This window comes from Leiobunum rupestre, chromosome 3, assembly GCF_980474605.1.
Source record: "Leiobunum rupestre chromosome 3, qqLeiRupe1.1.hap1, whole genome shotgun sequence".
In the NCBI taxonomy this organism is placed as follows: domain Eukaryota; kingdom Metazoa; phylum Arthropoda; class Arachnida; order Opiliones; family Sclerosomatidae; genus Leiobunum; species Leiobunum rupestre.
Window position 1 is genome coordinate 8,595,716 of NC_143386.1, and position 13,106 is coordinate 8,608,821.

General features: G+C 33.6%; 3 protein-coding genes across 5 annotated transcripts in view; 1 reads left to right on the forward strand and 2 right to left on the reverse strand.

Annotated features, from left to right (window-relative positions):
- LOC149949391 (ADAMTS-like protein 4) overlaps positions 1–269 on the reverse strand; it is a 29,446-nt gene extending 29,177 nt beyond the window's left edge. Inside the window, exon 1 of the mRNA XM_090169198.1 lies at positions 64–269. Within this exon, the coding sequence (XP_090025324.1) occupies positions 64–144 (81 nt within the window). The 5' untranslated portion in view covers positions 145–269. The remainder of the gene's footprint in view (positions 1–63) is intronic.
- A 6,004-nt stretch (positions 270–6,273) lies between these two features.
- LysRS (Lysyl-tRNA synthetase) lies at positions 6,274–10,032 on the forward strand. 2 transcript variants are annotated; one of them, XM_090167729.1, is made up of 11 exons: positions 6,274–6,449; positions 6,904–7,051; positions 7,115–7,383; positions 7,444–7,756; positions 7,814–8,096; positions 8,162–8,341; positions 8,406–8,491; positions 8,555–8,640; positions 9,468–9,594; positions 9,669–9,812; positions 9,881–10,032. In XM_090167729.1, the coding sequence occupies exons 1-11, from the start codon at positions 6,418–6,420 to the stop codon at positions 9,971–9,973; spliced, it is 1,761 nt and encodes a 586-aa protein (XP_090023855.1). In that variant the 5' UTR covers positions 6,274–6,417; the 3' UTR covers positions 9,974–10,032. The 2 variants fall into 2 exon arrangements, with proteins under 2 accessions (XP_090023855.1, XP_090023854.1); XM_090167728.1 differs by lacking the exon at positions 6,274–6,449 and adding an exon at positions 6,663–6,802.
- On the reverse strand, positions 9,973–13,058 carry LOC149949393 (uncharacterized). Of its 2 annotated transcripts, none has more exons than XM_090167730.1 (9): positions 12,947–13,058; positions 12,757–12,886; positions 12,530–12,697; positions 12,277–12,455; positions 12,056–12,224; positions 11,871–11,980; positions 11,500–11,802; positions 10,159–10,371; positions 9,973–10,099 (listed from the first exon to the last, which is right to left on the reverse strand). In XM_090167730.1, exons 1-9 carry the CDS (start codon positions 13,003–13,005, stop codon positions 10,030–10,032), a joined length of 1,401 nt encoding a protein of 466 aa, XP_090023856.1. In that variant the 5' UTR covers positions 13,006–13,058; the 3' UTR covers positions 9,973–10,029. The 2 variants fall into 2 exon arrangements, with proteins under 2 accessions (XP_090023856.1, XP_090023857.1); XM_090167731.1 differs by having other exon boundaries at positions 11,500–11,796; positions 11,865–11,980.
- Between the last annotated feature and the right edge of the window lie 48 nt (positions 13,059–13,106).

Sequence of the window (13,106 nt, forward strand, 5' to 3'; positions counted from 1 at the left end):
TTTAGTCAGCAAAGGAATTCGCCAAAAATCGCAAGTACTATTATATAAACAAATGCAACTTACTCGAAAATGGTAAGTCCATAGTAAAATCAACACAGTTACTGGATAAGGATGAAAACACTTTGTAAGAAGGATGCTAAACATTTTTTCGCGCTTTTTTGTGGCTTTAATATATGTTGTTCTTATTTTTTTCTTCTGTTACGATGATATTCTGTTTTTTTTTCTCCCTTTCTGATCGCGGGGACGTTTTTACATCACTTGAATGCCGTATGCTCTCAGAGCTCCTTCTGAAGTGAAATGCTTTTAAAAGCTGGCTGATGTCGGGATGGCATGGGATCCGGGGGAAAGGGGACCGCAAAAAGAAGAGAGAGATCTTGGCTGCAGGCGAGTTTCTCTTCTCGCTGGCGTAAAAGTGGAAAACAAATGTTTCAAACATATCTTGAACAGACAATATTTTTAATAAAGGAAAACCATAATTTGTTTGATACAGTTTTAAGCGTGACCATTTTTGTAACAGAATATTTAATAAATTGTTTTCAAAAATATTTTAATTCAAGTTAAATTTTATGTTAAATAATAAAGAAGATGTTAAACTAGGTTTTTTATTGGTTTTGGTATAATTTAAAATCAGTTTGAAACTAGTAATTTATATTTTTGTTTGTTTTTTTTTTAAGAAAAGCTACAATTGGTTTAATAAGGTTTTAAGCGGTTTCCAACATGACTTTTTTGTAACTGAATAATTCAAGAATGGTTTACAAAATTATTTTAATTCAAATAAAATTTTTTTCCCAATGTGAAATAGTGAAAAGTTCAAACTAGGTTTTCTTATTATTTTTTGGTACAATTTAAAAAAAAGTTTAAAACACTTAATCGTGGATTGAACCAAAACCTTTTTTTTTGTTTTTTTTAAGAAAATCTAATATTTTTTTAAATACATAGTTATTGTTTTTTAAAACATTGTTATTATTTTTTAAAACATTGTTATTATTTTTTTTTTAAAACATCGTTATTATTTTTTTTAAAACACCATTATTATTTTTTTTAAAAACATCGTTATTGTTTTTTTTTAAAAACCTCGTTATTATTTAAAAAAAATCTTATTTTTTAATAAGAAAAATGATTAATTTTTTAGTAAGAAAAAAATGTTTTATTTTCTAAGAATAATTTTTTTATTTAAAAAAAAATTACGATTTATTCCTGGAAAAACACAATTTTTGTCCACCATGCGTCACGACCCGTAAACATTCTAAAGTGTTTTATCCTCTTCATATTTCGTATGTTTTAATTTTTTTCTACATAGATTATTATTTATTCAGCATCGCGTAACTCCCTTATCGCTCATTTATTTTTTGGCTTCAGAGACGAAGATAGTGAAGTAAATGGGACTGCTCTTCCATTATGAAATTTGTCTTTAATATAAAACAATGTTGTTTCAATATCCAAGACAATATAGTATCTAAAATAATATCGTATTTCTACAGTCGGGTTTTTATCAAAATGTCAATTTTATAAAATTGTATGTACGTAATCGACTTGACCTTTTGACGTTTAATAAGAATATGACAGAATATACAGGGTGTTGGGAAACAAATCGAGAAAAATGTTGATATTTGAGTTATTACCGGTTGACAAAACGTTTAAGATCTTATATTAATCTTTCTTTATAGCCGTGTTCACACTAGACACTTTAGAACCGTTTTTAAATGGTTTCGAATGATAAAATTGAACATTTTCGGTGTCAACTGTATTAATAGCCATACGATAAATACATTCGATATCAAAATTTTACAATTCGATCTTTTGAAACCGTTTTAAAACGGTTCCAAAATGTCTAGTGTGAACGCGGCTTTTCAGTGGGAACATCTCGAAAACATTTAATGGGCGCTACACAACACTAGGCGGCTAAACCCGCCTTTATTTAATAGGCGGCACGCGACGCACGCTTGGTGTCACGTTACCATTAAAGGGAATACGAATTTCCATTTTTATGGTAAATCAATTTTTTTAACATTTCTTCCACCAGGTTTAACAGAAGCTAGGGATAATTGGCGCTAGTTACGTTAAAAAGAAGCTGTCGAGCGGAAGCTGTACAGTCTAAATTGAAAAATAAACTTAACCTCAAGTTTAGTTTCGACATTGCACGATAGGTAGTGCTACGGTAAAGGGTGTATTTGAAGTAAAATTTTAGCCTCGCAATTATTTTAAAAGATGACGTTTCGGGAGTTACATTTTTCATGACGTAAGGCGTCGGCTTGGGAACTTCTACGAATACTCCTAACTTGATTAACTCATGGTGAAACTACATATAAATATTTCTTAAATATAAATTTAAAGGGGAACGGTCAAGCTTTAACCAGTTAGATAGCCCTATAGCCCGTTAAAAACTAACATTAATGGCGTAAACCACAACAAAAAATATTGAGTGGTTAATTTTTAATAAAATAAAGAAATTTCGGGAAATTAGAAAGCGCGCGTCCGCTGCGACACCTGGTGAGAAATCGGTGAGACAGAATAACAACATAAAAGCGCGCGCTGCTGAAGACGCGAAAGATTTGTTTGGCACGCGTGGCGCGTTCCAGTTATAGAGTGTTGTCGTCTGACACCCTGCGACGTCACCATTGTAATTTGCCTATTGATAAAAAACGGTAACTGTCATGGCGGCCACTATTAACACTACAGCTGTGACGTTACAAGTTTTCAAAATCGTATCAGACGACAACACTCTATAATTGCGCGATTTTAAAAGTTACGATAGTTCGCAAATCGCTCACTAAGGGGCTGCTGGCGCTGGCGATACACCTTAAGATGGCGGTGAAAATTCCAACCCTAATACTAGGCGTTATTTTGCGTTTCAACTTTTTAGGACAAAAACTATTTTTTCAAGACAAAATATGGTACGTGTAAGACTGTAAGTATATTAAACGTCTTGTTGATCTTTTGATATGCAAACAAGGTGATATTTGGAAAAGCTTGGCCGTTCCCCTTTAAAGATTCCTCAAAAAGAGTGTAAGGTTCGGAGGCAATGCGGGGTAGACCAACCGCTCTGATATTTCTCTGCATGTACGTTATCTCGTACTTGTAGAATATACGATAGTATCTCCGCACCTTCGCAAATTTTAGCGAAATTCGAAACGGCGAAGAGGCCCAGTACGCCAACGTGTAAAATAAAAATAAATACAGATCTTTTTATATACTATACTCAAGCTTAGTTGACGTTAAAACGTAAACTTTACCTCGTTCCCCGCCATTTTGGTTGGTTCATCGTCTGCGGGCATAAATATTTTTTTTTAAATTTCGGATAAGGAGTATGGATTGCTAGAAGCAATAACAATAAAATTCGATGACATTATTGGCTATCTCAATGGATCGCGAAGTCACCGGTATTTTCAAGCAGCCACCCTGATTGATAATTTAAATGGCATAAAACGGTGTTCGCCTACACGCACTTTCTGGAATACGATTAAGTCAAGAATGTATTTATTTATTCGTACGGAGAATGCCTATGTTGAAAGCATTCTTGGCGTGGTTTTCAACTAGGAGCAACAAACACAAGGAGAACGCCGCTAGCCTTTAAACACGCTAACGCAGTGTTGTGTACAAATTTCATTGGACGAGTCTTTAAGCTGAACATTTTACGGAAAGGGGGAAGACATTTTCGGAATTTTCCCCCTTCCGACGGCAGCCGGCGCTAAAGCGTCTAACCAATGAAAACTGTACGCAAGAAAATCCACGACTTTTGACGAGTCGCGATCTCCTTGTGTGGGGTGCTGCGTTTGTTTTCAATACCTCTCATTCTCCAAGATTAAGCTCCTTCCCCTAAACAATATCAAATCGTGTCGGTTTCTCATTGGTTCCCTAAAACTGACGTCTTCCGACTCGATAGAAGTGAACCCTGGTGACGTTTTTCCTTCCCCCCCTCTCGTGTAGGGGAAAATTTGACCAGGATGCCCACGGATCATATCATCATAGTTATTCTCCCTAAGTTGAAATAAATGAATTCTTGTTTTAATCGTGTTTCGAGGAAGACGGGTTGGTGGTGGTGGTGCCCTGCTCGGATTTCTGGCAAACACGGTGTAGATATAGCGCGTCCTAATCTCTCCGTGATCTGTGTCGTAAAACACCCCGCTCGCTTGTTGGAGTAGATAATTTCGACGAGACCAGCGTTCAAATGTTTAACCGAAAATACGTGGAAGAACGATTTATGGATGCTAAATGGGCAATTCATTCGGGAAATTTTTTAAGTGAAGATTATCTTTCCCTCGAATTCAACTATGCTCTTGCCTTCCTCAGTTACCCTCACTGATTTTTTAAAATATATATTTCAACTTTAAACCGTCTTATATGACTTGTAAAAGTGTCTATATTATTTCGTATTTTTATACCGTATTAGTATACCATAGGGGTTTTTTTTCGTCACATTTCGCTCTGAGCGTTCACATAATTAATAATAATTATCTAGATCAATTAACCAAGGCACCATCATAGACATAAATCATCGAGGAAGGTTTAATGCCCATAAAAATTTAATTAATTTATTATTTTTTTAAATTTATAGAGAGTATGAACTTTTATGTTTAGGGTGGACCAATGAATTTGACATTTCTGTCTGCAGATTTAACAGAAGCTAGGGATGATTAGTGCTAGTTACGTTACAAATAAGTCGTAACCATAGATATAAGAAATGTATATAAAGGTGTAGATAAATTTCGGGGCGTCTAAGCCTAACATAAAATACGGAACTGACACCTAGCAGACACCGAGGAAGGCACGTGACCAAGAGCGCGAGCTCTCTTAGCATTTTAGTACTAAGTGCTTGACCTTTCCGCAGGCCGTAGTCTTTAGACACCATCTGTTGGTGACTTTTAGTATAATTTTTAAGCAGGAGACAACGGCTCTCGCGACGATAGCATGAGCTTTCTTACCGATAGATAGCGCCTTATAAGGATAGCCTGCAGAAATTACGCGTTTCTGCTAGCTGTCACCCCCGTATTCACTCCCTTTGAAATATTTTGTCTAAACCTTTATATACGTTCCCTATATCTATGGTCGTAACACCTGTTAGTAGATAATTTTTGGATTTAGTTCATATTTTCTTTAAGGGCTGGAAGTAACGAGAAAAATGTTTACGATTGGTAGCACGTTTTACGAAATAGAGTTAATTAGCGCCATCTTCCGAATTGTTGGAATAAATATCTTACTTAATGTCATCCATAAATAAAGTAAAAATTGCTTCCTGTAAACTACAATTGAAAATTACACTTAATGGAAACTGGTTTTATTTTAACTAATTTTGCATTAAACTTCATTTGGTAAAGACAATGGTTCGTGGATTTGTTTGCGATCCTACTATATTTTGAGCGAGAACAGAGGACAATTTTATCACGAAAATCTCCACTTTATACGTTGACAAATGCTAATTCTCCATTTTAACAGCTGACAGGAAAATTTAAGGAAATATTTTATTTTAATTCTAATTACTTAAATTTCCAGTTGCCAAGCTACAAGGTTTTACGCTGAAGGATTACGCCGAAATCTCCCGATTTTCTTTACAGAGTTTCGGGTAATCTCAAAACAAGTTGTTAAACACGTTAGGACTTAAGAAAAAAGAAGTGAAAAAAGGGAAATCCTTTTTATCCGAACCGGCTTCTAAACTGATTCGTAGATAATTCTTTTAAGCTCACGAATTTTCTTTAAATATATATGGCGCCATTTTTATCTTCATCCTCGCCTTCGAATCGATTTTAATTGGTCTGCTTGCCTTCTACGAGCCTTCCATCAATCAATGTAAGAAGTTATTGAGCCACGAACGCAAACTCTTCCAAAGTTCTATTGGATTTAGTTTCTGTATTTTTATTTCTAGCTAGAATTTCTTTTTGATTTGTACGCGTTATGAATTGAACAGACAAAATAATAACTTGTTCTTCAAACTATTTTGCTTGCCATTTTAATGTGAAGAGTGTTCCATCAATATAAACATATTTTGAACGTAAAAATATACGGGTCGTTAAACGTTTTTATAAGCTATTGAATAAAAAATGTGGTATTTCAAATAGAAAAACTCCATTTTCAAGAGAGATCGCTCTCCGATTCACCGAAGCGGTTTTTTATTGTTGTTAAAGTTGTTTTCGGACAAATTTTTCTTTCCGCATCCTTTTCTTAATTTTTCTTATCGCTTGGATTCGCTCATAGAGAGCGCCACGTCCCAATGGTCTATTTTTGGCGCAAAAAGCCGCATCCTTTTCCATTTTTTTTACTTCCGGGATTTGATTATAGGCGGCGACACCATTCGGCAAACGTCTTCCAGTCATCGCTTTAGTGCTATGCCAATGTCACTAGTGGCTTTGTATATCGTTTATTAAATTCCTACAGTATTTATTTAATTTTGTGATTTTTATTTAAAAGTTTTAATTTAGAATTATGGCGGATGAAGCAGAAAAGCTTAGTAAAAAGTGAGATATTTTCTTTTTGTTAGTAAATTAAGTAAGATTTGTAAGCTTAAAGTTACCGGTGAATATAGGCCTTGGCCACCAACGTGGACTTTTTTTTTTTAGCTCCATAGCTCTGGAGCTAGCCTTGTATAATTTAACATATTTTAAACTGAATTAAAATAGACAATATAAAAATTAACTTTATCTTTAGATAGTAATTTTCAAATTTCATTGTAAGTTAACTGTGCTATTGGTAGTATGAGTGTATGGTTTGTTAGATCATTTAATCTGATGAAAAAATGCAAGCTTTTGCATCATCACATTGCAATATGTAATCCGACTACACCATCGTCCATGAAATCAGCCAATTTTAGGTTAGTTTTATTTTAACCGGTAGCTTTATTCCATAAGTTAAATATAAATAACAAGAAACTGTTATAATTAAGTACGTTTGAAAATTGCACGCTCTCTATAGTGAATTAAAAAGAAGGCTTAAAGCCGAACAAAAGAAAAAGGAGAAAGAAGAAAAGGATAAAGTGAAGAAAGATGGATCTCCTGTTAAGACCAAACCTGATGCTGCAAGTGCAGAAAATAAAGTTTCTGAAGAAGAAATGGATCCAAATGTATGTTTTCTGTAATTATGTGGCCTAGTTTGACAAAGTAGGTTAAATAATTTTTTAAATTAGGAATATTACAAGATTCGTACCCAGACTGTTATGCAGTTGAAAAGTACTCCAGGGGAACACCCATATCCTCACAAATTCCATGTATCAATATCTTTAGAAGAGTACATTGAAACATATGGTGGGGATACTTTGCAAGCTGGTCAAATATTATCCGATAAAGTCGTTAGTGTTGCTGGCCGAATTCATACCAAGAGGGAGTCTGGTCTTAAACTAATATTCTATGATTTAAGAGGAGAGGGTACTAAAATTCAAGTGATGGCTAATGCCATGTAAGATACCCGATTTTATTTGTAAATATAGAATATGGAATTTATGAGGCTTTAACGCAGGTTCTATGAATCTGAAGATGCATTTGTTAAAATTAATGCTAAACTACGAAGGGGTGATATCATTGGTTGCATTGGAAACCCGGGAAAAACTAAGAAAGGAGAATTAAGCATTATTCCTCACAAGATGGAATTGCTTTCTCCTTGCCTTCATATGTTACCTCATTTGCATTTTGGTCTCAAAGACAAGGAAACAAGGTACAGGCAACGGTATTTGGATCTAATTCTTAACAACAATGTTAGGCAAAAATTCATAACTCGAGCCAAGATAATCAACTATATTCGAAGATTTCTTGACAATTTGGGCTTCTTAGAGGTATAATTTCTTTCTTTTCCATTTAATTCGTTGTTAATTAAATATTTTCAATTTTAGATTGAAACTCCTATGATGAACATGATCGCTAGTGGCGCCACTGCTAAGCCATTCAAAACGCATCACAATGAACTCAATTTGGACTTGTTTATGCGGATAGCTCCGGAGTTGTATCACAAAACTCTCGTTGTTGGGGGAATAGATAGAGTGTATGAAATTGGAAGGCAATTTAGAAATGAAGGCATTGATTTGACGCATAACCCAGAGTTTACAACGTGTGAATTCTACATGGCCTATGCGGACTACAATGATCTTATGGTCATTACCGAGACGATGATATCTGGTAATTTATATTTCAGTTGATCTGATGAATATAATATTTTAACTATGTTTCTTTGTTATTTTTAGGTATGGTTAAGGAGATTACTGGTTCTTACAAGATCAAATTTCACCGAAATGGACCTGAAGCCGGCGAAGAACCTGTTGAAGTAGATTTTGCACCACCATTCAAGAGAGTTTATATGGTACCCGAACTTGAAAAGTCAACTGGTGTTAAATTCCCCGATCCTACCCAATTTGGAACACCTGGTAGAGTATATATTGATTTTATGAACTATTTTTTCTTTTAATATTCAGTACCTTTTTATTATAGAGTTTAACAAACTTCTATCTGATTTATGCATTAAACACGAGGTTGAATGCCCACCACCACGGACAACAGCCAGGTTATTAGACAAGGTAATTTGGTCATTAATCCTATATAGTAACATTCTTTAAGTATTGTTAATGGTTCTATTACAGCTAGTTGGAGAATTTATAGAAGATAAAATAATCAATCCAACCTATATTTGTGAGCATCCTGAAGTCATGAGCCCCCTATCCAAATGGTACTTTGGTCTATTTTATTTTTAGTGATGGGTTGAAACCAATATGATATTGCCACAGGAAATAAAAAAATGGGCCAAAAAAGTCAGGGAATTATAAGAATTTGTAAAAATTCAGGGAATTCAGTTTAATCTTGACACTTTTTAAGTTAATTTTACTTTAGATCTAAGGCAAATTCTGTATTATTTAGATCCTTGAAAGGTTTTTTAACATTGAAATAACTTTTGTACTGAAATATAAGTTGATTTAATTTATTAACTTTGATAAATTTAAAAGTTAAAAACTGTCTAATTTTGGCCTTAAAAGTCAAGGAAAATAACTTAAATGGTCATTGAACTTGAATCTGAGAATATTGTGGCAACCCTGTATTGGTCATTTTTCTGATTAGTTGGTTCAGGTCTAAATTTCCTATTTTACCCATACCAATTTTTTTCCCAATATTTTAAAACCGATTTTCTCAAAAGCAAGGTAGATGGTGCCCACTCAGGATTGGCTGATTTAAATAGAGTGATTTTTTTTTAGAATCATTGATTTAAATCACAATTGAAAAAAAATAGGTTATTAAAAAATTATAATACATAGGAAATCTGAGCAAACTAAAATATTAAATAGTACAATTTTATTTAATTCAAGATTAGCTAACTGATGAAAGTAAAATATCCATTAATTACACAGGAAAAGAGACATTTAATGTTTAAAAATGATAAAATCAAAAATTCAAATAATCTGTTTCAGTAAATTCTCAAAATTGGTACGGGAATCGGTTAAATGATATTGGTCAACTTATTTTAAACTTTTAAAATAACATTCATCATGGTTCAATCTACAGGCACAGATCTGTTAAGGGCTTGACAGAGCGTTTTGAATTATTTATTTTGACTAAGGAAGTTGTGAATGCCTACACGGAGTTAAATGACCCTCATGTCCAGAGGCAGAGGTTTGAGCAACAAGCCAAAGTAAAAATTAATTTATAAATATATTGTGTAAATTTACATCTTGCAATTATTTTTTGTTATTATTATTATTAAAGGACAAAGCGGCTGGTGATGATGAAGCTCAGTTAGTGGATGAGTCATTTTGCATGGCTCTTGAATATGGTCTTCCACCAACTGCAGGATGGGGCATGGGAATCGATCGTTTAACTATGTTTTTAACAGATTCCAATAATATTAAGGTAATTTGGCATTTTACGGGTTTTAACTAAAACGTTGGAAATGATTTGGTCCTTTTAATATTATTCAGGAGGTTTTGTTCTTCCCTGCTATGCGTCCAGAAGATCATGGTACCAAAGAAAAGCTTGATGATACAGTCGCTAATTCATCGCAAGAAGTATGATATTTTTTGCTATCTGCAAAAGTTGGTCTAAAATGAATAAATAAATTTAGAATAATTTACATTGCTTTCAATTTGTCATAACGTCTTTCCACTTCCTTTAAGTATTTATCTGGTATATTTTCTTCCCTGAAAAAGTTTAGATTTTAAATGGCAAGTACGTTGATTAGAAATTTAGCTTTTGTTACCTTAATTTCCCAATTTTAGTGCGTAACACCCGATCATATTTATCTAAAACTGATTTATCTGGTAGTGTCATTTTGTCAGCAACTTTTGGGTATTTAACCTTTTCCTGTTTATTTTTCTGTATCTGTTGTCTCATTTCCTCAGCGTATTTTACATTCTTTTCTCTCCTTAATCTGGCTTTATTTTCTTCAACCCTTTCTTGTTCTTTTTGTAATCTAAGATTAATAATCAACGCTATAAGCACTCAACATTCAATGCTAGGGCTGTGCGAGTACTCCAACATCATCTAGTGCCCGACATTTTTTTAGGTCGTATACCTGAACTTGTAACTCGATTAAGAAAAATGCAATACTCGTCGATCATCGAGTATTAAAAAATTTACATACTCGGGTACTCGAATAAGCCGCCTTGCTGACTCTTGTGATTATTTTTCATATAACATTCGGGTAATTGCCTATTCGACAAGTATTATACTATTTGGTGTTTCTGCTACAATAATTTCAACGCGACCCTCTTTAATATTATTATATTAGAAAAGGTTTGTAACTGCAAGAGAGGGAAAAGGGAAGGGAGTGAAACAATGTTTGAACGGTAAAAACCATTTAACCTCTCTTTCCCATGACCTTGACAGTCGACAATCGTTTCGTAGTTGAAATTTCTGGTTAGACTAGTTAAAGTTTGGTTTTGAGCGTCACTTTGACACTTAAGGTTTTGTTCTCCTTGAGTGCAGATGGCAGTTTGGTGGTTACGGCGCCGTTAGGCTTAGGTTACTTAGGTATCAATTTAGTAGTTAAAATTTTTAATACAGATAATCAGTCAAACTTGTCTAGGTTAACGGTAATAGTTAGTGTAGGGAGCTGTTGGCTCGATCGCGTGGCTTGCAGGGCTGGCCACCACCCTCCTACGCATTGTAACCCGGCCACCTGAATTAAGGGCTTCAAAAGTCGCATGATGACTTAGGCCTAAGGTGGTGCCTTGGGTATTAGCCTAGCTGATTATTATTATTTTATTATTATCTATGAATTATTAAGTTTTTAAATTGTTAATTCATTATCAATTATCATATATAAAGTTTAATACAGTAATAAATAATCAAGTATACCGTTATGAATAATTAACTAAAATTACCCCGAAAGAAAACTCGATCGAGTACATGAGCATTTTTATTAACTACTCGACTAAGGAATTTTTGGCTTAATCGAGTACTCGATTACCTGACTCGACAAAAATACTACCCAACTCGATACTCATAGAAAAAAAATTCTGCCCACATACTCTATTGCCTAAAACCACTACTCGCACAGCCCTAGTCAATTCCTTAAAATGTATGAATTTTATCTTACTCTAATAATTTCTGGTACTCTTCTTTATCATTTTGACGTTCTCTTTGCTTTTGTTCAAGTTTCTGTTTGGCTTGTTGTATATGAGATTGTTTCAGTTCCTCCTCTATTTTCTTCTTTTTCTCGATCTGTTCAAGTTCTTGAAGCCTCCACTCTCTCTCTTTGTTTTCAAACGCTCTTCTATTGATCAAATCCTCTTTTTTTTTATCAATAGTTTCTGGCTTATTGTTAAAAAGTTTTTCTTGATATTTTATTCTTAGCTGTTGCTTTTCTTTCCGTTTATGTTCTTCGTCTTCTGCCCTTTGATCCTAAAAGTATTGTAAATAATTTATATTCTCCAAATGCAAAATGTCTCTAAAAATTTAAACAAACTTTCCTCTTTTTCTATAATTCTTCGGGCAATTTCTAGGGTCTCTTTTTGTTCTCTTTCTCGATCTTGCCTTCTCTTCGACAAAAGTTGTTCTTTATCGTTCAAAAGAGATTCCTTTTACCCCATTTGAAAAAAATCATTTTTTATGAAAAATTCATTAATTGAAAAAAATTAATTTGAACATTGTACCAAGAGTTTTCTCTGTCCATCCCTTCTTTTCATTAATATTTCCCTCTCCTTTTTCTGGAATTCTTCAGAATCCTTCAAAATTCTCTCCCCTTCCAATAGTTCTTCCTCTTTCTCTATTAGTCGTGTTTTTTCTTTCTCAGCAATTTGCTTGCTTACTTCTTGGGCTTGCCTAAACAAAGTTAAATTTAGAAGTTAATACTTTTAAGTAGAATTATAATAACCTTATTCGACTTAAACGTTCCTCCCGCAGCCTCCTACTTTCCTCTTCCTCTTTTTGTTGGCGGAAATTTTCAATACTTCTCTCGATTTCTAACATATTTTTCTTCTCCCTTGCATTAATTTGCTCCTTCTCCTTTATTTGATTGTCGATTATAACTTGACATTTAGCATTCATAATTAGCTTGAAAAAGTAATTATTTTCATCTTGCAGAAGTTTAATAATTTTATAAATTACATAGATAAATCGAGTTTTACCTTCTCCAACTGTTTACTCTTATTTTCATGTTCGGGTCTCTGAAAAGCTGCCAAATTAAGCAATAGCTTTCTTTCATCTACATCTTCGGATTCTGTTTGAGTATTTTCCATTTCTAATTCATCTTCAGAATTCCATTGAAACTGTTTTTTCAAGTTCTCAGACTTATTCTATAGAGTTAGAGGATGTTTTTATTGTGCTTTTAGGACACGTTTAATTTTTTTTTTACTTTAGTTGATTCCCTTTCCCTAGCTTCTGTATTTGGAGTCTTACTCAAAATTTCTGCTTCTTCCTTTATCCGAAGTAAATCCGAGTTTGAAATAATAATATTGGGAGTTTTAGGTTCCTTGGACTTAATTCTAAACAAAAGTAAACATTTTTTTAATTTCTTAACTTCACAATTTCCATAATGTAATTACAATAAATTTCGAATCCCATCCCTGGATACTATTTGAATAGTGTTTCTTGATTTACTCATTTTGCGTAATAAATTTTGAAAATTAAAAGAACTTCTGTTTTGTCTCCTTTCGGAATGTTGGTTTCTATGGTAACGTAATAGGGAAATATAGTAGTGTATTT